Source organism: Cricetulus griseus, chromosome 2 (assembly GCF_003668045.3).
Source record: "Cricetulus griseus strain 17A/GY chromosome 2, alternate assembly CriGri-PICRH-1.0, whole genome shotgun sequence".
NCBI lineage: Eukaryota > Metazoa > Chordata > Mammalia > Rodentia > Cricetidae > Cricetulus > Cricetulus griseus.
In genome coordinates, this window is record NC_048595.1 from 358,602,045 (window position 1) to 358,625,854 (window position 23,810).

General features: G+C 44.7%; 1 protein-coding gene across 6 annotated transcripts in view; it reads right to left on the reverse strand.

Annotated features, from left to right (window-relative positions):
* The window catches only part of Trio (trio Rho guanine nucleotide exchange factor), a 285,845-nt gene that overhangs the window by 164,512 nt on the left and 97,523 nt on the right, over nt 1–23,810 (reverse strand). For all 6 annotated transcript variants that reach the window (XM_027400059.1, XM_027400058.1, XM_027400060.2 and 3 more), the window contains exons 2-7: nt 21,323–21,397; nt 15,131–15,245; nt 7,594–7,786; nt 5,083–5,595; nt 3,748–3,870; nt 538–729 (exon numbers count right to left, since the gene is read on the reverse strand). In XM_027400059.1, coding sequence (XP_027255860.1) covers nt 538–729; nt 3,748–3,870; nt 5,083–5,595; nt 7,594–7,786; nt 15,131–15,245; nt 21,323–21,397 — 1,211 coding nt within the window. The remainder of the gene's footprint in view (nt 1–537; nt 730–3,747; nt 3,871–5,082; nt 5,596–7,593; nt 7,787–15,130; nt 15,246–21,322; nt 21,398–23,810) is intronic.

The following is a 23,810-nucleotide window of genomic DNA, read 5'->3' on the forward strand; positions in this document are numbered from 1 at the left end:
TTTCCCATGCATCTCAGGGAAGAGACAACACAACCTGTGTTTATCACACACCAGTCATGCATAGGGCACAGGACAAGCGGCCGTTTTCATGCTCTAAAACAATCCTCCCAAGAATGTTTGAACTTTTTTTTTGTTTGTTATTTTACAAAGGAAAGGGGGGAAATAAAAAACAAAACCCTGAAAAACGAAAACAAAATTGGGCATTGTGGACACACCTGTGACCCCAGCATTGGAGGTATGGGAGCTGGGTCTTGCCAGTGTGAAGCAGGCTATGTGTCACAGCAAGCCCCAGGCCAGCCTGAACTACACAAAGACCCCCTTTCTCATTTGCAAAATGAATAAACAAGCAAACAAAACAAATGTAAAAAGCTGAAAAGTGCGACAAATAAGACAGCAGTGACTTCAACCTGAGGCTGAGGGACAGTGGAGCTCACAGTAGACCTCATACAAAGACCACTAAGAGTGACTTACATAAGATGACTAGAGGGGTACATGCTCTGGCTCTTGCTTTGTGGGCTGGGGGTTACAGGTACTGACCTTTTCAGCCTTCTGGTGGAAGATGGAGGACATGTCCAACAGGGTGCTGCGCTCGTCCAAGGCTGCTGCAAACGCCTTCCACTCCTGTTCCAACTGATTCGCAATCTGCTTAATCTGCTGGGAGGCGTAGTGGCCTGACTCCACCAGGCGATTGGCCACTGACATTATGCGGTTTATATTTACATAAACATTCTGTGGGGAAGGCAAAGGGAGAGGTTCACTGACGAGGCAGACAGACTGACAGCCTCTGTGGACAGCTGGCTAACAGTTCCCTAGTTCTGAAAGCACAATCACCTGGCATCCTACATCAAAGATCTTATTCTCTGGATTCCCGTAAACCCCGAGTTGGATTCCAAATTCTGTTTTTAAAACTATAAAATTATCAATCAACTCACTGAAAGGCATAATTGTTAGCCACAAAGCAATCAGACACACAAGAGGGTCCACACAAATATACTATTACTCACTTCTTGGCTTCCAACCCTGTCAAGGATCCAGATGGCGGGACGGCTGACAGACAATCACAGAGAACTGAAGGAACCCGACAAGAACCCAGGAACTGACAAACACACACTTAGCCACCAAAGGCTATTTATTTGTGTGAGGACAAGCTCTCCTTTCTGGATAAACCCAAGCCATCTTTTTGTGCCAACAGAAAACCTCCAAATGGACCCACTCTCTCCCAGAAGCATGAATTAAGGTTCAGAAGGAACGATGCTGCACTCAGGTTAAGTGAAGCTCTTCTGTTCTGCTGATAGTCCTAGCTGAGTCTATCAGTTGACAGGAAACAAATGAGGACACAGGGCTGGCTTTACAAATGAAAGAAAGGCTGCTTTCTGCTTTTTACAAAGTATGATCTTGCAGCAGGGAATCTTCCTGCCTCCACTCCTCTGTTTATTGTCACAATCAAGGATGAGGGGAAACAGGGAGGCCCACAGTCAACAAATCCCAGATTATTCGTATATTTTTATCCTTGTGACCTGTCCTGTTCCTGCCTGGCTCCTGCATCTCACTGTTAATTTAGACAGGGAGTCTTCTCTGCCTTCCCACTCCTGTGAGCCACACTGCCACCACCTCATGTGTGACCCTGAAGCCGCCTCCTCCCTGCCATAGGTCACCGGAGTCCTAGCCCTGACCGCTAGTCAGGAATCCTCTCCTTTTGTCTTTCTTTGGTTCCTCTTTTTGTGATCTTTCTGCTATCCCCCAACCAGACCCTGATGGAGTTGCTTTCACATAGGCAGGGTCGAAAGGACAGACAAGTCCATCCATATTCCTGCTCTAGACACTCACAGATCCTGAACCCTGAAGTTCCGAAGGGGCAGAGGCAGGAAGTGTGTGAACATGTGGACAAGCTGGTGGGAACATGCTCCCTGGCTCGTGTGGGTTTATTAATGCTTTAACTAACTTCCTTTAAATGAAAAGCAGTGTGCTAGGGACTTGGGGTGTCTCCCAAAGACTCACACAATGAGGATTTGCTACATTTTGTCCCTGTCTCCCTATTAGGAGATGGGTGGAGCTACAGGAGTAGGTGTGCACTTTGGGGATTACTCTGACCCCAGCTCCCTCCCCTCTGTGTGCTTCCTGGCTCCCATGAGGCAACTCTGATCCACACACACTTCCTGCCTTAGAATTGTCAGTGTCAGAAACAAGATCCAAGCAAGGATGGGCTCAAAGCTCTGAAAATGAGCCCCAAATATTCTCAGCTCTTGCTGTGGGTTCCAGGTACTCTCTCTCCATGGGAAAACTGAACCCTGTATCTTCTCGGCTCTGGTCACCATGGTGAAACTGAGGCTGGTGTCTTCTAGGTTCTGATTGTGAGTCTCAGGTACTCTGTTGCCATGGGGAAACTGAGGCTGGTGTCTTCTAAGCTCTGATTGTGGGTCCCAGGTACTCTGTCTCCATGGGGAAACTGAGGCTTGTGTCTTCTAGGCTCTGACTGTGGTCTCAGGTACTCTGTTGCCATGGGGAAACTGAACACTGTATCTTCTCTGATCTGGCTGTGGATCTCAGGTACTGTCTCCATGGGGAGAGACTAGGACATAACACCTTCCATTCCCACCTACGTTCTTCCTCCTCCTGTTCCTTATCTCCCCTTAAAGTGGCTGGATTTGCTAATGCTGTTTCTCTGAATCCTTGAGAGAAAAGGCCACTACACTCTGCCAGGAGAGTACACACAGAGGCTCTCGGCTAGAACCATTAGAATGAGAGAAGTACAGGCCACCGAAATGGTCCTCCTAGCAGGGATCATCTACAGACTGGATTACATACTCCTCCATCATTTTCATTTCCTAAGAAGACTATACCAGCCACGTGCTTCCCATTTCCCATTACTCTATCATTTCCAGCACAACCAGGGACATTGAGACCCACTCAGCCCTACAGAGCCTGTACCATGTGGCCAGGCGCCATCCCAACTACAAGTACTTATGCCTTGACTTCATCCTCAAGCTTGTATGTTATGCTAGAGTGTCATTCTTGGTATTCCCTAATCAGGTTCCTTTAGAGACTGCCCACTTATGTATTTGTATTTAGTCTTTTATTCTCTAAGGTTCCTCAAAACACTACAGGCAGAAGGAGTAAGGACTGAAAGCTAGTTGGCCTTGCCTGGCATGCATGATAGCTGATGACTGGTGGAGGTGTCAGAATAAGGGGCAAGAAAGGTCCAGAAAGCTGCTGAACTGCTGTCATCAGCACAGTAAGAGTGATCATATCCTAAGAGAAGTTTAATTGAGAAAAGTAACACAACGTACTGTAGAAAAGAAGAAAAAGATGCTAGCATCTAAAGAAAGAAATTAGAGGTGGGAAAGAGAAGAGGGAGGAAAGAAGAAGGAAGGGAAGGAGGGAGAGAGGGAAGGAAAGAGGGAGAGAAGGGACGGGACGTCAATCATACTTTGAAGAGTTTCCCCTCCTACTTTGATTAGATAATATCGCAGGTGTTGATTATGATTCTTGAAAGCCACAATGAAGTGTTCTAGACATGCAGAGCAAATAACACAATATATCAAAGAAAGACAATGTGCCCAAGTCATAGATTAGGCAACTAAGGGTCAAAGAGGTCAAACAAATTGTCCAAAGTCATATAAGAAATGAGGGTGACAACTATCATCTCTATAGCCATTGCCACTGAAGGCCCCACATAGGCTGTCTGAGGTATGTGTACTCCAGCCACCTACTGCCTCCCATCTTCCGCAGGGTCTCACAACAGCTTACCATACAGTTCATAGCGAAATGATTGTGCTGTGTCTGAAGCTCCATTGCATGAGGGTGGCTAGTCCCGATCTCCGTGTAGCTATTTAGAAACAGGCCTTTGTTGTGTGTGATCCAGTCAAACATCTACCAGAAGGAAAAAGATTACTTGGGATCACTGCAGAAAAAGAAAGGGCAGGGTGAGGGGTGGGAGGGGTATGTGTGTGTGTGGGGGGGGGGTTGCTAGCTTCTCTGAGGTCTCCCTGAGCTTGCTGGGGTTTATGCCTCTAAGAACAAGCAAGAGCTTCTGAGGCAGCAGATCTCAAGAAAGTCTTGTCTCATAAGGAGGAACTCAGCTTGCTCCCTCAACCTAAGAGAAACCCTGTCTTCTGTGCCCAGGCCCCTTCCTCTAAAAAGTGCTCCATGGGTCTCACTGCTCTCCCTCTGAAGACCCAAGGCTGGAACCAGGACCTTGGAGTGTTTCTGTACTAGGATCTATGAAGACATTACTAACAGCTGAAAGAATACACTCTCTCGTGCAAGACACGCACAGAAACCTGAGCAAATACAAACAACCAAATTACCAAAATATTTCAAAGGACTTGAGAGTTTGATAGGTCTCAGGTAAGCCAGTGATGCTGACTCACCCATCTAAAAATCCTTTTAGCACCCTATATCAAAAAATTCTAATGTGGTTTTTTTACTTTCCAGTGCGTTTACCAATCCATGGAAAAACAAAACCGAATGGCCACAAGTTAAGACATTACTTCACCTATCTCCATGGCCTGCAAACCATTCCTGTTTGCAAGCATCCTTTTTGTTCACATTGCAAAGAATACATTATCTGGCAATGAATGAGCATCCACTCTGACCAGGACATCTGTCATTATTGTCCACATCACCTAGAAACTTATTTCTAATGGAATCACTCACCTTTTGTTAGAAAAGGACACAGTATAGGTCTGAATAGGGTTTGCTTTGCTGGCTTTGTTGGATCAGAGGGTGGGTATCAGAAAATCTATACATAATCACTGCTTTTAAGAACACAATTGTGCAATGTGGACTAAAAAAAAAAAATCACTCTTGCCTGCCTTTCAGGCACTCTTCTTCAAACCACCGGTAGCTTTTAGCTCAGACTTTCTAAAATAGCACTGTATTGTACTGAGAGTAAAACTGGAGGCCAGATTAAGGATGGCTTCCGAATGGCCCTTGCTGTGGAATGCACACTGGAACTGCAGCCCTATTACTTTCCTCCTTCTCTCTGTTTCCTCACATTATCACACCAGTCTCAGAGGCGAGACCCAGTGACCCAGCAGCTCCCCTCTGTCAAGCTGGCATGCCCCTCCCTCCCGCTTTTACCTTCTCAGCATCCTGTTCAAACAGCCGCAGCTGGAAACACTGGTCCAGCTTCAGTTTCCTCACGTGCCACATCTGATGCAGATGCTGCCGGGTGGAGTGCAGCCTGTCCAGCATGGTGGACACCTTGGGCAAGAGGTTCTGCAGGTCCGCATTGCCCGAGCCCGAGTTCTTTTTTGGAAAACTGTCACTGCTCTGAATCCGCTGTAGCAGCTTCTGCCCTTCTAAATCTAGGTCCTCTATGGGAGCTTTAATCACCTTCTTCTTTAGCTGAGAGTGTTCCTCAATCATGTTCCGAGCCCCCTCGAGGTCCTGAGGCAACTCCTTCTTTGCAAGTATATCCTGAAGTTCCTCTAGCCTCGACAGCATATGGGCTGCATTGCTAATGTAGTCCTCAAAAGCTACTCTGATTTCAATCCATTCTTCATGGTTGTATTCCAGGCAGCCATCGAACTCGGGAGTTAGCTGGGAAGGATCAACTACTTTGGTAAGGCCTTCTAAAGAGACCATATTTGTCTTAAGGGAAAAAAAATTATGTATGAGAAGCTGAGCCAGTTTTATGTGGTCATATCAACCTGTAACTTACAGTGGTCACACATGGGTTTTCAAAGTTAAAAGTAACCTGCTCCTGTAAAACCCAGGCCATGCCTGGTTCTGCCTCTCCAGAACAAATATGGGCAGCTCATCGTCAGCATGATGAAAAACTCCATGCAAGTAACACTGCAGTGGGAATGCCTAGCAGCATAGAACTGTGAATTTCACAAGTCCCAAATCAACTAGATTCCACTAAAGGAGGAGAAAAGGAACTAAAGCTTAAGCTCACTTCAGGCTTCACAAGAGAGCTGGTGAAGGTGATTTCACAGAGTGAAGACAGGGGGAATCCCACCTTCCCTGTGATAACCTGCCACAATCCGGCGCAGTCTGAACATATCTGAACATAGTCTGCCCTGCATCCCAATTTAACACAGACAAAACCCGAGTTTAGTACAGTCTAAGCAAGCACTCCCGACATGATGCATTGGAATGGAAGCCTACTGATACTGATACGATGCCTCAAGGAAAACATGAGGTTGGAGTGGTAAGATGCAAATGCAAAAGAGAAGGAGCTGCCCTAGAACTGAAAGATAAGCAGTCTGGCTAATCCACCCATCACCTCCAGCCAGCCAGAGTCCTAGAACTGGCATTTCCATGCTGGCATCAGAAATAACACAAGGTAGCCGGGCTGGAAAGAGCGGCTCAAGCTGGAGCTGCTTTTAGCCTATAATGGTCCAGGAGGCTTATGCCTATCATTTGCTTGAACCATTAGTAATCTGCATGGAGGCAGCCACACAGAGAGAGGCTGGTAACCATGCAGAGACAACCAGGTCAGGAAGACGATGGGCAAGCGCCTTCAGGAGCCCAAGAGACTAGTAAGAGACTAGTAAATTAGACTAGTAAACCTGTGAGTGCAAACTACTATTTATTTAGGACATGTATAATTAAAATACATCACACATTAAATTTTCCATTAAGCAATATCTAAGCCCCAATAAAATATCTTTCATAATTACTACTTATTATGAACGAGGATAAAAGTGTTCTATATATTTCACTTAAACCACTTGAAAGCAGTTTCAAATTTAAATTAAAACCAAATTCCAATTCCAGATAGAAAAATCGGCACTATAAAAAGACATTTTAAAATCAAGTAGTGCACACAAGGAGATATTTTGAAATGTGTAACAACTGATACCTCTTCACTGTGCAAAATTATTTACCTTAAAAAGTGATTCTTGTACATTGAAAACTAATATTTAGGCAGAGCCCTTCTGACAGGAACAGTTATAATTTATTACGAGAAACTATTCCAGTCCTATTACTGAGCAGAACCTGAGCCAAGCTTTGAGCTGTCTGGAAAACTTTCCTACTGTAATCATCACATTAAACTGACCGCATCAAAACCCTGTCAGAACTGCAGTGGCTTAGGGAGTGGAGGCTCAAAGTGGGGGAGAAAATAAATTAACAGGCTTTGGTTTACTTTTTATAACCACCTGACATCCCTAGTCCAGGCCTAGCTGCATGCAGAACTGTACAGCACTAAAAAGACCACCTCCACTTTTAAATGAAATGAAATGCATGCCTCAACATGTAAAGTGGCCCACAATTCCCCCCACTATCAATGAGGGCTAAACTCAACCCCTCTACCCCTCAATCCCTCAACTACCACACATCCTCAGCCACACAGCTCTGTGTGGACAGGGGGAGCTGTTCAAGTGAGGTGCTAGGAACAGGTTTCTTCTCGAGGGGCCCCACACCCTAACCCCAGAGAACAGAGATCTGACTCCTGTGTCAAAAGGCACTGTACTGGGATAAGGCACGAAGCCTTTTACTTTATGCAATGGTTAATTCTACTTATCGTATGAGACCTCTAGGTCCTGCTCAATCTGGTCTTTTAAGACCTGGCACCATGGTGAGGATCCATCTGCTTATTCTCCTTGCCTTTGAGTTTAGGACCTGGTACCCAGAGAATGTTACCTCAAATTCAAATTTAGAACTGCCGAAGTTCGTCCTCTGTTTCTGCCAGAAGTTGTCAGGCTTGATTATCAGGGCGAGGTGGATGCAACAAGGGAAGGACTCCTGCAAGATCTTCAGCAGCGGCTTGATGGAGTCCCACTTGGAGCCACGCATGTCCACAATCACCGTGAAACCTCGCTTGCAGACCTCTTCACTGCAGAGAAAGAAAGAGGCTGATGAGTTAGAGAGAGGGGGCTCAGTCGGTAAGAGCACTTGCTGTGCAAGTGTGAGGACCAGAGTTCAGATCCCCAGTACCCACATTAGAAAACCGGGGTGTGTTAAGACAGAGAGCACTGGCCGTTCTTCCAGAGGACCCAAGTTTCTTTCCCAGCATTCACATGGTAGCTCACAGCCACTTGTAACTCCAGCCCTGGGGGATCTAAGACCCTCTTCTGGCCTTCATGGCTACTGCATGGGTGAATGGAGGTAGTGCACAGGTAAGACAGGCGGGCAAAACACTTATACAAACAAAATAAGATGGGGGTGGGGAGCAGTGTGGTCATGCATTCCTGTATTCCCTGTTCTGAGGAGGATGCAGACAGCAGGATCCTGGGGCTTGCTGACTGCCAGCCTAGCTCCAGGTTCAGAGACATTCCAGCTTAAGGTCAAAAGCATTACAGCAGGATATCTGGTGCCCTCCTCTGAACTTCCAAGACCACACCCACACATGTACATCTACCTCCACACAAACATGCATACACCCCCAACAGGCATGCTCATGTGGGGTTACATGGGACACACACGTATGCGTGTACACATACACACAGCTACCAGCTGCAGCTCCTACAGCTTGGATGTTAGAGGAAGATTCCTGGGGAAGTACCCATACGCTGACTTCAAGAACCACAGTGCATTGCCCTTTTATCTGGGCAGCTCGGCAAGGACTGCCCCCCTTCCTGGGTCAGAGAACAGAATCAAGCCACGAAGGAATCAAGACAAAATGAAAGATTCAAACAGGGTTCAGCTTCAAATGCCTTTAAGATTTTAATTCTTCATAGACACGGTGTGGCATTCCGTCAAATGGCAACCACTTCACTAGGCTTTTGTGTATTATTAACTGATGAGACACACTAGTTTAGTAACTACCATAGACAAAGGTCCCTGGGGAACACTAAGGGGGCACAAACTCACAGTGTGGTTGGCATTCAGGGCCCAGGTTAGGGACAGCAACTACTTCACGATTTCTAAGACCACAAGCAAAGCCAACAACCCACTGGCATGGGTGGCAATGCTAGGAGCTTTTCAAAGTCCACTGTGATCTCTTCCTCTAGCCCTATCTCAGCAGGGGGTTCTGGACATCATTTTGGCTAACTCTGTGAGGAAAATCTAGGTTTGTGCCTGTACTACGATGCATTCATCTTTACATCTGGTTGCATGGATGGTGTGAATGTGGTAGCGGGTAACAGTGCTGGCATCTGGCACAAACCTAGATTGTGTTAGGAGCACCATGGTCTTCCTCTCTAGGCTCTTGACAGTTAAACAAAAAGGTCAGCTGCAGCCAGACATGGTGTTCAGTCCCTGCAGCTCCGGCACAAGGATGCTAAGGAAAGAGGTCACTGGAGCCAAGTGTGAGACTGGCAGAGGCAACAAGCAAGAGCCATCTCAGAGAGAAAGGGGGAAGATGGAGGTCTGCATAATGTACATCTGCAATAAATATTAAATACGTGTGGAGGGCCAGGGATGTATCTCGGTGGGCGGGGTGTCTGTCTAACAGGAACAAAGCCATGGGTTTGACTGCCAGACTGCACGAAGTAGATGTGGAGCTACATGTCTGTAATCTCAACACCTTGGAGGTGCAGACAGCAAGATAAGAAGTTCAAGGACATCCTCAACTATTTCCAGGACAGCCTGGGCCACATGAGACTTGGTCTCAAACCAAAACCAGGAAAACAAAGAGTTATGGTAATTTTTTAATTTATTTTTATTTATTATTTATTTATTTATTTATTTATTTATTTATTTATTTGGTTTTTCAAGACAGGGTTTTTCTCTTGTGTCTTTGGAGGCTGGAAATAGCTCTTATAGACCAGGCTGGTCTCAAACTCACAGAGATCCACCTGGCTCTGCCTCCCGAGTGCTAGGATTAAAGGTGTGTGCCACCACCTCCCGGCTTGAGTTAAGGTATCCTTAAAGAGGAAGAAAAGCATGTGGTTTTGCTACGTTGTGATATCAAGTATATTTATTTTAAAAATTGGTGCAGGCTTCCAAATGACTCCAGAGCTAAGACTCCACTATCATCCATCATTACAAGATAGACTCCAATGGTCCACTTTGGGTAGATGCCAGCAGCAGACTATAACCAGGTAAGACTAGCCTATAAGTCTGGGACACATACCTGAGACCTGATGGACTCTCAGTGAGGCTGTGTGGGAGGGGTCTGCACCTAACATAAGCACCGGACCTTTAAGATTTCTGCCTTGGGCAATCTCCCAAAACTACTCTCAACTCAAAGTCCAGAAGACTGTTACTGCTGCAAAGAAAACAAATGTCAACTAAAGCTAACTTCATTCTCTCTTACACAGGCTGGATACCCCTCCCTCTGCCCATCACCCTCCAATGCCTCCACGTCCCTCAATTCCTTCCCTGTGCTGGCTCATACCATCACAGTAACTAGTTTTCAGACGTTCACACATGCAAAGTTCAACAGGACATCTACATGACTCTAGAGGGTGTGTCACATAAGCATCCCAGAAATGTCTACTGCTGAACTCTGGCGCCCTGGTTTGTAGGCACAGGAGCACAGTGGTTAAAGCTCAAGAGAGGAAACAGATGGTCCAACAGTCTAGCTTATCACCTGTCCTAATTAGCTTTAGCTGTCTATTGGATATAGCCTACAGTCATCTGAGGGATTTCCCAGCAGATTGGCCCACGGGCATGTCTGTGAGGAAATGTCTTGATTGATGTGGAAGGGTCAAGCACTTGTGGGAGGGTGGGTCTGAGCTGTTTGAAAAAGCTACTGGAGCATGACCCAGAGCAAGCCAGCAAGCAGTGTCACTCCATGGCTTCTGCTCCAGGTTTTCCCCTTGAGTTCCTGTCCTAATTTCCAGTGATGGGTTATGACCTAGAATTGTAAGCAAAATGAACACTTTCCTTCCCAAGTTGCTTGTGGTCAGGGTGTTTTATCACAGTAACAGAAAGAAAACTACAACACAACTCAAATGTTAATAAAGCTTTAAAATGCTATGAAGAACCTGTTAACACCCTGTGGAGGTTACATTTGTCAACTGGACTAAACTACTTGGGTTAATAGAGTACACTTGTTATAGTATCTGGTAGTATTTCCAAAAACAAAGATCATGGGGGTTCTGACCCAGTGAACAGATTCTTCCCTTGGTGAGTTCATCAGGATGATGTTATTCCAAGAAGTAGGTTATTAAATACATCCTTGCTGTATCCTGCCCTGACCCCTTCCTGTATCCTCTCGCATCCTGCCACCATGATGTGAAATGCTCTGCCCTGGCAGCCCGCTCCAATATGACAGACTGACACCAGTTGAAACCCTGAGTTAAAATCAGCCCTGGGGCTTAAGAGATGGCTCAGTGGTTAAGAGCAGACACTGCTCATGCAGGGGGCCCAGGTTCTGTTCCCAGCATCCACATTCAGCAACTCATTACCACCTTAAGCCCAGCTCCAGGATCCACCACCTTCAGCCTCTGCAAACACCTGTTCTTGCTTGCAAACCCCTACACACCACAAAATACAGATAATAAAAAAAAAAAACTTTAAAAGGGAAGACTCTTCTGCCAAGTATTTTGCTATTGCAATAAGAAAGAAAAAAAAAATCTCCCCCATATACCAGATCACAGCTATTAAGCATGCTGGATCTCCATGGGTTCTAACTGGGCTTGTGATCCTCCAAGGTTCTGTGTACAGAAAGTGCAAGGATCCAGAGGGAGCTAGGGCAGCCGTGGCCCAGAAGGAGGCATGCCTGGCTGCTAAATATCCTGCTGAAGCAGCTCACTTCATGGCCACAGAAAACTGAAGCAATCTATCTTGTTTGTTTTACTAAGGACTGTAAATGGCAGACTACATTTCATATACCAGTCTTCACTTAAACAAAGATATGATTACTAATACCTTGAGACCTGTCTTTCTCCTAGCATGGTCCTAGGCAGCAGGCACATAAACTGAAAAAGCCCTTTTACTTACAAGGGGCTTAGAAGGCACCCTTTGTAACCCCAAGCTCAACAACAGATACACATGTGGAGAACAAACCAGAAGGTATATGCTTGGCTTGTGTGGCTTACAGGAGGATTAACTCTTCTGCTTCCTCCACCATCAAACTGTCCCCACCCAGTAACTTCCTCATCACGTGGTAATCACAGCACAGGGCACAGAGTCTTTTGTGGTGGGTTTTTGTGTGGTTTTTGTTTTTCATATTCAAAGCCAGGTATCCTAGGGAGAGCAGTAACCTGCAAACACCCCTAAGTCTAACTGCTGTCCATCATGATCAAAGGGACATGGGCAACTTAATCTCCTAGCCCTACCTCCTGAAGCCAGAAACTGATCTTGGGAAAATGTGACTTTAACTAGTTTATCTAGTAGTTTTACCTTAGAGACTCATGTCATCTATAAAACAAAAAACTTATATGAAGCTTAGGCCCCTTCTGACACAGATCTTCAAAGAAGAAAACCCACTCTCCAGAGCTGAGATGAGGAAAGCCTTCCTGAGTGTTCTCAAGTCAGTGCAATTACAGTCTTCACACTGGAGTTGGAGAGTCAGGAGGGCTTATCGATTTAAGCTACTAGAAAACATCCTTGAGGAGGCAAAACATCCTAGAACATAGGGAGCAAAAACTAAAGCTCAAGCAGCAGTAGGCAAAGCCACACAGGAAGGCTATTTTCACAACTTTGGGAACCCCATGATGCTGTTCAGATTTCTGCTGCCGATGCTCATCCTGACACAGGTTTGAAAGGCTACAACAAATTGGTCCTACAGACTCCCCCTGAGGCTCCAAACTGTTGGCTTTTTCTCTTTTCCACTTTTGTGTCTGTCTATGAATGTTTCCATGTATGTGGGTGCTGCATATGCCCGTGTAAAGGGCCACAGTTGATACAGGGATCATTCTAAATCTCACTGCCACCTTTATTCATTGAGACAGGGTTTCTCAATCAAACCCAGAGTTCACTGATATGGCTAGTCTTGCTGGTCAGCTTGCTCTGAAAAGGGCCATCTCAACCTTGCAAGGCTGGTATCACAAGCAGGCCGCCACACCTATCTGACATGTGTGCAGGCTGGGCATACAAACTCTGGTCATCTCACTTGCATGGCAAGTCCCTAACTGTTGATATTTTTTTTAAGGGGATAGAAGAGTTAACAAACACCACAGGGGCACAAGTCACATTTATGTTCACTATCAGGACTTGTGGCCAAGATGGCAGCCTCATTTGCCTAGTGGTACCATGGCAAAGGGAAAAACAGAAGAGCAAGTATGTAAGGAAGAAACTGTTGCATTATTTCTCAGACAGCTACTATACACCAATTACTGTGAGAGGTGCAAATGGGCAATCTTACTCAAAACTCACAATGACCCCAAGACATACTGGTTATCATCACTTTTCACATATCAGAAAGCCAACAGCAGTCACCGAGGAGTGGGGTCCCAGGCCATCAGTCTAGGCCTCCATCAGCATACTTCTCCACATAAGGCCATGAGCCCTACACTACCTGCCAAGAGCTAAGCGAAACAGAAAAAGGTCACAAAGGCCCCCAGAACCTACATAGAAAGGGAGAGTCAGCTTTGTGCCTCTCACAACCTTTCACAAATGTTCACACAATTGTATTACATGCAAACCTCTATGTCCAAGAAAACGGCCACACTATTAATTTGCTGATGACACTTATTGATCCTACTGTTTATCTATAAAGAAACAGATGTCTGTTGTGAAGTGCTCCCGGGAGGCATTGAGCGTGAAGAACTTCAGAGAGGGGACTCAATGGTATTCACCTCTCTCCAATAGGACCACCATCATCTCTCCAACAGGACCACGACAGAGTTTTCGCCATCATTACTCAGCAAATACCCTGGTTACTTGTTAATTACTCTTTAACCAAAGCCTAACAAAATGCTATTCCTTGTAACTTAGGACAGTAAATTTACAAAAGTAAATCAAGATAATGAAATGAAGTGACTGCATTCAGTAGATGAAGCATCATCAAATGCACACAAGTGTTTATGAGAGAAATGTTTGGGGTGCTACAAAATACTCCACGGGGAAATCATGGAGAAAAACAAGATTGGTAAAATCTGATAAATGGTGAAGCTCATTGATCCTACTGTTTATGGATGTTCAATGCACTGTCCTGTTTACTTCTATGTGTGTGCTCATAATTTTACACACATATATTGTTTAAAGAATAAGTCACCCAGATGAGCTGGTAAGTGAACTGGTTCTACAGTATCAATGAAAAGTGGAACTTTTCTACTAATATCAATGCAGACTTTGTAACCAGATAGCCGATTATTAGTTGCATGTACTTTTCCAATTGCTCAATTATTTTTGAGTCACCTGAATGAGTATCAAATGGAACCCATGACCCTGTGTGTGCTAAGCATTTACTCCACCCTCGTGAGACAGCCACAGCCCACCCTTGCAGGCTCTGGTCACTGCAGGCACACAGTGACTGTATTCCAATGAATATTTTAATGCAAAATCTCAAGAATATCCTCAGCAGGTTGTACCATCAAGGGCAAAACTGACTTTTGTTGCCCATTGTAATGCTTGGTGTTAAGAGGGCACAACTGCCAACCCTGGCATCAATCTAAACAGGGAAGGATAATCACACACCACATATTCTAGTGGGTCTATTCTCCTACTTTTACACACCCTAATTTGGACTCCTTGAAAATGCCTCCTGAGTACCGTAAGTGCAGTTCATATTCCCTTGTGGCATGTGCCTTTCAGGATGGAAATGTCTAAGGATTTACCCTTCTTCATAGGGAGGCACACATCCAAGCTTCCACACACCCCTCTCATATCAGACATGGCCACCCCCTTAAGACTATATCTAAATATACCCTATTTTCCAAAACCTAACTGGAACAATGAAATAAAGATTTTACTATAGGAGCAAATTTCTTCTACCCGTTGCCGGCTATACAAGCAAGACAGACATCTCTGGGGTGGGGCAGAATCAGAAGTTGTAGCTCTCTTGGGTAAGATGCAGTTAGTTTCTCCTGATCACTTCTCCTCTATCAGACTCTCTGGGAAATGGAACACTACTTGCCCATGGTGTTGGTCAACATCCATACCGAAGCCCTTCCTACCACCAATGTCTCAGATGTACTGGTGTTTCCAAACCAGTAAGCCAGTATATTAGCTGATAAGGATTTTTAATGCCTCACCCACTGCATGCTCCAAATCAAAAGAATATCTGAAACCCACAGAAGCTTAATTTTATGTTTGATCTCCCTGGAATCAGACCCACTCTGGAGCTGTTTTCTAGAGAGCGGGCCACACCTCTTGGGACTTCAGAAGAAGCACACACACCACTTACCTAGGAATGCAGGCTAGATATGAAATGAGTCTCCTGAGATCCTCCTGCCGTATTCTGTCGTGGTTGCTGCGGGCTGGGAAAGTTAAAATGGGACCTCCGCGCTTATCTCTACCACCTACGAAATAAACATCAGGAACACACTTAGGCAAGAACAGACAGGATGTTCTGCGTGCCCTCGCAAGTCCAGCAGCTTCACCCATCCACTCAGCCAGAACTGTAGCTAAACCTCCCGCACAGTCAGAAAGGACTTTACAAGCCAGAGTGTCAGCGTCCTCTTTGCCCACCTCGTGCTCTCGTGGGACTCAGGAAATTCCTGGGTTCTAAGGGGCGCCTGGAAGATGTCATAGATGGCCTTGTCTTTCTCGTCTGATACACAGGAGGAAACACTTTCTGTAGGTTTGGAGAGGTGGGTACTCGGGCACTCTGGTACCTGTGCTTTTATTTCCCTTAGCACCTTTTCCTCTCTTACTCCCCTATCTCTCTCTGGCTCTACCCTCTCTCTCTAGCTCCACTCTCTCTAGTCTCTCCCCCTTCTCTCACTTTCTTATTTTTTTTCTACCAAGGGAAATCTTATTCTCTACACCTTAAAGAGAAAACAAGAGTGCTCTTCAAATGCCACACTAGTGTCCAGCCTTGCACAGACCTGGATCTGCGGCATCTCACTGTGGTGGCCAGAGTTTTCTCATCACACTCTTCCCCTCCGGGCTCAGGGAGCTATACGCAAAAGGAGGCAGGAGGTGTAAGAGCCAGAGGTGGTGGATCTGAGGCAGACATAACTCACATAGACTGAAGCTGCACACTTAGCCCGGCTCAGATTCAAGCCCGATGGGTGCCAGCACTAAGAGGGGAAGTGGGCAAGGGATCCCACCCTAACCAAGAAGCTATCCACAACTGACATCCTTTGGCAAATGAAAAGTTAGTTTTTCCCAACTGGGTACATCAACCACAACCTAGGGAAGCCCTCAGGCCCAAGAATAGTTGGCCAACACAAGCTAAAATCCGTGGGATTTTTGTGGACTTTCTGTTTTGTTTTACACTGTTTGGCTTTTTTTAGAGGGGGGTCTTATTTGTCTTTTGCTTACTCATTTTGATTTTTGTTTATATGTGTGAGTGTGTGTGTGTGTGTGTGTGTGTGTGTGTGTGTGTGTTATACTGGGGGGGTCTTGGAGAGGATCTGGAAGGAATTGGGGTTAGGAAAAAACATGCCAAAATACACTGTATGAAAAAAATTTTCAATAAAAAAAGAACATACAGCAGGGTGTTGGCGCATGCCTTTAATCCCAGCACTCGGGATGTAGAGGCAGGTGGATCTCTGTGAGTTCGAGGCCAACCTGGTCTAAAGATCGAGTTTCTGGACAGGGTCCAAAGCCATACAGAGAAACCCTGTCTCAAAAAGCAAAAATAATAATAATAATAATAATAATAATAATAATAATAATAATAATAAATAAAAATAATAAAATAAATAAATAAATCAAAAGAACATACAAACAAAATCAGAGGTGAGTAGAATTGTAAAGTAAAACCAGATTAGCATGAGGACTGGAGAAAAGTTGCAGCAAGAACAAGAAGACAACCACAGTGTTTGACCTTGACAGGATGGAGGCAGGGATTTTCCTTGCCTGGCTGGACACTGAGGCAAAACATCACATTTACTATATTATTTCCAACAAGGGTAGAAGCGCATAGAAAGAAAATTCAGCACTCCCAAGTGGATCCCTCATTCAGTTCTACAACTCTGATCATTCCTTTCTTGAAGCCACTGCAAGCAACTCTTACTATCAATTTGCTGTGTACCAGGGGAAAAAAAAAAAAAAAAAAAAAAAAAAAAAAAAAAAAAAAAAAGATCAGAGGGCATGGCATATCTGGCTTATGATATCCTACAATGAATGTGCATTCATTCATTCTAATGGGTAATGAGACTTGATGAACACTGAACACTTAAACTGATGCACATGTACTGTTCAGTCACAGAAGTTACTTATAACAGAGATTGAATGGGAGCAACACCGATTCACAGACAGCACAACTCAAGGCGTCACAGTGTGGCTCCGGGGGGCTGTATATGCACTCCCTCATATTATCCTCACAAGGAGCCTGGCAATCTTCTGCCTCAGCCTGAGGTGGAGCTTCCCAGAGCGGAAATCAAGACAAAAGGACCACAAACGAGAACAATCCTTCACCGTGTGCTTTAGTCCTAGTTTAAAGTGGTGAAAAGTGCAGAAGGGTAGCTAAGCAGGGGTTTCCTGGGTCATACAGGAGCAACATCTATGAATGGAGGGTGACAGGGTACCCATCAGTAATAAGTCTTCTTTGAAAAATGTTCAGCATGTTTACAGTAACGCTAATAGCTACAGTTTTGGAAACGGCTCTTACCACTAAGACAGGACATATCACAGTTTAAAGTTTTTCATTTCCTAATGTCATTAAAGGTCTTTTCAAGATAGAGTGGGGAGGGGGCGGAGAGAAGGAGGAGGGAGTCAGTCTCCATAATCAAAAGTACCATTACTCCACATTTAATAACACATAAATAAGGTCTAATATTGATATGGTGAGGTTTTGAAGTTATTTTGCATAGATATACACCGGATACTTATAAATAAATGATATGACATCTAGAATAGATAACAAAACTATCCAGAGTAAGAGTGGAAGAGAGAAAGAAAGAGATTCTAAAGACAGTCTGGGAAGCTGGTTCCCATCCTCTTGCCCTCTGGATGCTTAGACATCATGATGAAGTTTTTAAGAGCCAGCTCCTAGAGCTGGAGATGCAGCTCAGAGGTACAGCGCCTTGTGAAGTGCCCTGAGTTCAATCGCTAGAATTGCAAGACAGTAATAACAAAACTAGACGTGCTCTTAATTACAGCAGTTGTCGAGGTCCACACTCTAGGATCCATGTGCAGCAGCTGACATTGCACATATGTAATTAGTCTCTCTCTCTCTCTCTCTCTCTCTCTCTCTCTCTCTCTCTCTCTCTCTCTCTCTCTCTCTCTCTCTCTCCCTCCCTCCCCCCCCCCTCTCTCTCTCCAGAGAGGTCTGTGCTGCGACCTTGTCTAAATTCCCAAAACCTCAGCTAGTACTTACTGAGCCCAATATATGTATAAATTATGCTCTTCCTGTATAGTTCTCATAAAGTGTAATTTATAAATTTAGCAAAATAAGAAAGTACCGATAACTAGTAAAACAGTGAGACAAAGCCATGGCCCAATCAACACCTCTTCATTGACTCAGTCCCACTGTTCGTGCACTCAGTGGTGGTTTATGGAGATCAGCAATGTATTTCCTTCTGCTTCTGTCCAAGACCAAGGTGCTGTGGGATTGAGCTCTCCAGTGAGGGATACATCCACCACCAGGAAGTAACCCTGCAAGCCACCTTCACCAAGGCCTTTATCTCAGGAGCCCTCATGGCCTAATTAACTCTGAGAAACATCCCACTATTAGTACCCTGCCTTTGCAGAGTGTCTTTCAATCTACCATCCCCTTGACTTACTTAAACATCACAGAGATGTACCATTTAATTTCACTTACCCATCCCATGTAAAAAAGTAACATGCTGCTGTCTTAAGAGCAATGTGGTCAAGTTCAATCAAGTTCAAGAAATTCTAACTGGCCTTTAGAGACATCAACCAAATAGGCATATCACAGTATCTCAGAAACACTCACCAAATCTGGCCCTCCTTTATTAAAGCCCTTCTAGCTCTAACTAGGTTCAACTAATAAAGGCTGTTCCATTCCTAGGGGGAACCTTTTACTTGGAAACTGGTCTCACTATGTAGACCAGGCTACCCTCAACCTTGTAATCTCTCTGTATGAACCCACCTCCTGAGCTTCCAGGAAGAGCAGAGTGGTGTAACAGAGGTCTCGATGCCCAGGAGCAGATGGGTAACTGGCTTTTCTCAGACCTAGATTCAGCATTACAGACAGATGGACCTGTGGAACTTCCTCAGGATTCTTCTTAGAATCTTAGTCCTCCAACTTCAAAACCAGTAGTTTACAAACTGGTGCAAGCCGTTATAGTATGGGGTTTGAGCCTAGATAAGTCACTACATAAGAGCACTTCTGTTTTTGTTATTGTTCTTTTGTAATTCTAGGGATTGGACCATTCTACCAATTACGAGATCTGCCACACAACACCAATTTATGGAGCGCTTTTGCAAAAGTGCCTAATGCAATATTCCCTAATATGTTACAAACTGAAGTCACAGAACAAAGTGATAGGTGATTTCTAGGGCAGAGGAAAGGAAGAAAGAGTTTTGTCTTTTTGAGAAATAAAAATTTTCTAGACGTAGACTATGGTAATGGTTGCACAACGTGTGGCTACACTAAAATCTACTTTTAAAAGTACTGTAATAGTACGCAAAGTTGTACCATAATTTAAAAAAAGATAAATGAAATTAGAAATAAAAATTATTTCTGAGAATCCATTCGTTCTTTGGAATATTTCCTAAAAATTACAGTGTAGGTAATCAATTTGTTTTTACAATTTCTCCCTCTTCCTTTCAAATACAAGATAACAATAGCCTAAAACTGTCACGTGAGCTCATGTGACCCAGCTAATTCCGGTCAGAAGCTGGGAAATACTGAGAGTGTGGCAACACCTCTTAACTGTGCTTTGCCTGCTGGTTAATGCTCTGCTGTCCTTAATAATTTAAAAGTCCTCTGTCCTCGTTATGGTCCCTACAAACCATCTCTCTCCATCAAAGTTCTAACCCTGCAGAATTAAACTTTCACTGAAGATTTAGGAGAGGCTCCTAAGACCAATGGTTCCATTTTTTTGATCAGTTAAAAGGCAAGAAGGTTTAGGTTTGACAGTAAGTCAAATAAAAATGCCACGGTAATAAACTCTGAATTAACTGACTAATAGAGGAATTAAGGTAAGTAAAACCCAGTAATCATCTTCATCCTCCTGTCTGTACGTGTCCACCTCCTGCACTTCCAGAAGGACAGAGAGGTGCAACTGAGGCCCCAGTGCCCAGGAGCAGGTGGGCAGTGGGCTTTCTTCTCAGACCGAAACCCTGCGGTTCAGACAGATGGACCTGAGGCACTTCCTCACAATACCTCTTGGAGTCAGAAGTGCAATCTTTCATTTACTCCAACTTTAAGACAAAGCCAATAGTTTACAAACTGGTATAAGCCATCACATAGAGTAACAGGAATGACTTGAGAAGAATAAATAAACACTACTTTCAAAACTCAGTGGATTGTAATCCATGGGTTTGTCTGCCTGTCTGTACCCAAGCATTTCCAACAACTTGAAGCCTCCTTTTGTGTGTATACTTTTTCACTCTTTACTAACCATGCAGATTTATTATAAATTAGATTTACTTCTCCAAAATCGACAGTCTTAAGAGCTAAAAGAGTGAGCAAAGACAAGATGAGCAAGAACGCCATGGAAGCGTTGTCTGAACACATACAGATCTAGGTCACCCAGAACCAAATGGTTATAGTGCTGTGAACTAAACCTGAGAGTCCACCACAGGCGACATCAGGTTGGCACAGCATGCTTGTTTTAGACAGTGGAAGGGGTACCAAGGATACAGCATTTAGGGGCACAGAGGAGTCTCACTCACATTCACTGTTACAGCCTTTTAAACCTGCACATAGATTCCAAGGAGGAACCACAAAAGCCAGAAGCACAGCCATCCCTATGGAGAGAGGAGAGTGGACATGGGCAAGGGGGCTGGGCTGTCAATCTCCACACTGTGCAGAGAGGGCTAGGAATGAAAGACAAGTGTCTTCTTAGGGAGAGGTATCAGTTGGTCAAATGGCCAGGAGTGACAGCCAGCTGAAGATGTGACATCTACCAACCCCAGGAATGGGAGTCCCTGAAGGAGAAGAGCTGGAGGGCACCAGCCTTCCCTTCCAGACGAGAGAATGAAGAGCCATACAGAACAAGACACTGAGGTTAAAAACTCCTGCGTGTGTCTACATGGTCACACTCCCAAGTGCTGGCATTAAGGTGTTTAACAAGCAGCTGTTCCACTTAAGAGCCCAGGCAAAGCGGCCAAGTGTTTGTAGAGTGACAGGCAGACACAGTTTGCTCAGCAGTGTTAGCCTTGGGCATTCATTTTCAAGAATAACAAAGTTTTAGAAGTCCATGGAATGCCAATGTTTCTATGTGCTGTGGCAAGTGGGCTACTTCCATCAAGCTCTGAGCAATCAAGTAAAAAGGGCTGGAAGGTCAGATTTTACCTGAGAGATAGGCGACTTTTTCCTTCAGAATTGGCAAAACATCCATAGCTTTCATTTCATCATTTTTCCGAAACCCTGAAAGACACAGAGAAAAAACAGTCAGTGGACTGCCTGACTGACATGCAATGCCCATTCTACCCAGTGACAACACCTCAACATTCATCATAACCAATAAATTGATCAAGAAACACCACCGTGTGTGAACACATGAGACTCTGACCCAACATCTTCTTAATGGTCTTTACACTACCATAGACCGTATCCCAAATGACTCCCAGCCATGCTAGCAATAATGATTTGTTCCCAGATGGCACAACATGTAATCAGTCCCAATCATTTGCCAAATCCCCGTTTTAACCTTGTAAAAGTTAGACTGCTGAAGAAAACCGCAGCATTAGCAGCTTTTTTTAAGCTTGCAAGTCATAGCACAGTAAAGCCTCTAGGGGGAGCGCAAAGCCTCCTCTTCTTAGTCTTCCAAACCTGATTAGCAACAATCCTTGCCTGGAAAACAGAGTGGGCCATGCAGAACCCACACTGGCCAATGCTCCCTCCTGGCTCGCTCCTAAGCTTTTTTGGGTTGTATCCTGCAAAGGAATATCAATAGCTAAGGCAACCCATTGCTACTCCAACTTCTGAGGTGACCAAGGTCACTCACTAAAAATTAACTCTTCACCTTAGAAAATGTTTGAAAACCACGTAACAATTTTATGAGAAATCAGAACACAGCCTGCAACTTAAGATAAGTCAACCTTTAAGTAGAATGAACTGTGGCCCAAAGATTCTCAGCCCACCTAGGAATATGGGATAAAAGTTTTTCTTATTCATGGTCAGGCCTTAGGATACTGTCTTGAACTCTGTCGGAGGTAACCAGTCTAAGGCCAGATGTCTATTAGAAGTAGCACTTCATCTGCTATCACTAAGAGATACTCTGGGAAAAAAATAAGATAGCTTTCCCATCCCCATCTTTCTGGCTTTGCCAAATACCACAAGAAAAGGATCCAAAATGTTATCTTGGTTACCCATTTGGTGAAAGATGTAAATTTTATCCTGGCCACACAACTGGTGACAGATGTAGTCTAAGAAGCAAAAAGTATTAAATGGATGGATTTCTAGTGTGCATACTGACCCAGCCCTGATATATCACTATACACATGGACTCTTGTCAAGCCTATAGTCATACCAGTAATTCCAGAAGGATCCCCAGGTCAAGGCCACCCTGGGCTACATGTCAATTCTCTCTCAAAGCACTGGAGTGTAATCAGAGCTAGGGATGTGCACTTGGAAAAGGGAAATGGTGTTGAGCTCGCCTTTCTTTACTCTGACTGTTGGTGAGGACAAGGCCCAGTGCAAGCCTGCAGAGCTGTTAAAACAAGAACTAGTTGATACTCGGGGCTGCACTGAAGTCGCTGAAAGAAAAAGGGAAAATGGGGGGTGGGGTGGGGAGAAGACTCAAACTAAGAATCAACTTCATTGGCCCAAGCTTCTAGCTTTTTCCTGAGCCTTGAACACAGGGGCAGGTTTTGAGTGGTTCTGAAAAATCAAACATTTGAGCCAGGCAGTGGCGCATATGTCTTTAATCCCAGCACTTAGGAGACAAGGACCAAGGCTCTGAAAGAACTTTCTGGCATAGCCCATCCAGGTACTGATAAACTTGTCCCAGGGCTCAGGTCTCCAGATCACCAGGCCACTTTACTTTCCAACACACCATTGCTGTGTGCTGGCAACCCACCAGACTGAGAAACAGCGCTCACTTTTAGAGGGCAAAACACCTGAGTCAAGAGTTCTGCAATTTCATCCTGGGTTTCTTCAAAAACTCTCAGATGAACTCAACCTCGTCTCAACATCCCTGTCTGTCACTGTGACTCACTACAGGGACTTGATTCCATGGGTGGGTGAAGATGGCAGAGCAGCAAATGCCAAAATGTCAGTCTGATGACCGCCCTCCAAGAGAAAATCCACACAGACTATAAACAAGACAGGTTATGAGAACTTTTATAAGCAGTAGGGGCCCATGAGAATGAGGAGAACTGCAGCTATAGACATAAAGGCGCCCAACAAGAGAAATTCCTTTCTACTGTTCAAGGAAGAGGATGAACACTTCCCAACACTCTCACAACCCGATGCTCACCCAGACCCATCCACATGACAAGACCCTCAAAGAAGTGAGCACCACCACCTGTGGTCCTCGGCTCTGCACTATAGAGCCGTGAGCGTCACATATCAATCGCAAAATCCCCAACAGAAGACTGCCCTCCACCCAGTACATCAGTAAGGGGCTGTGTGACTTGGGCCTTAAATCCAAACCTTTCTTGATGATGACCTTCTGAACGACATCTGTTTACTCATGCCATGATGGGTGGATAACACAAGCAAAGTTGCTGTATTCCAGGTACCACACAGGAAGAAAAACAATCTGATTCGATCTCAATATGCAGAAAGAAAAGCTCACTAGAAAACCTCAGCATCCTATGCTGTACTTCAAGCCACA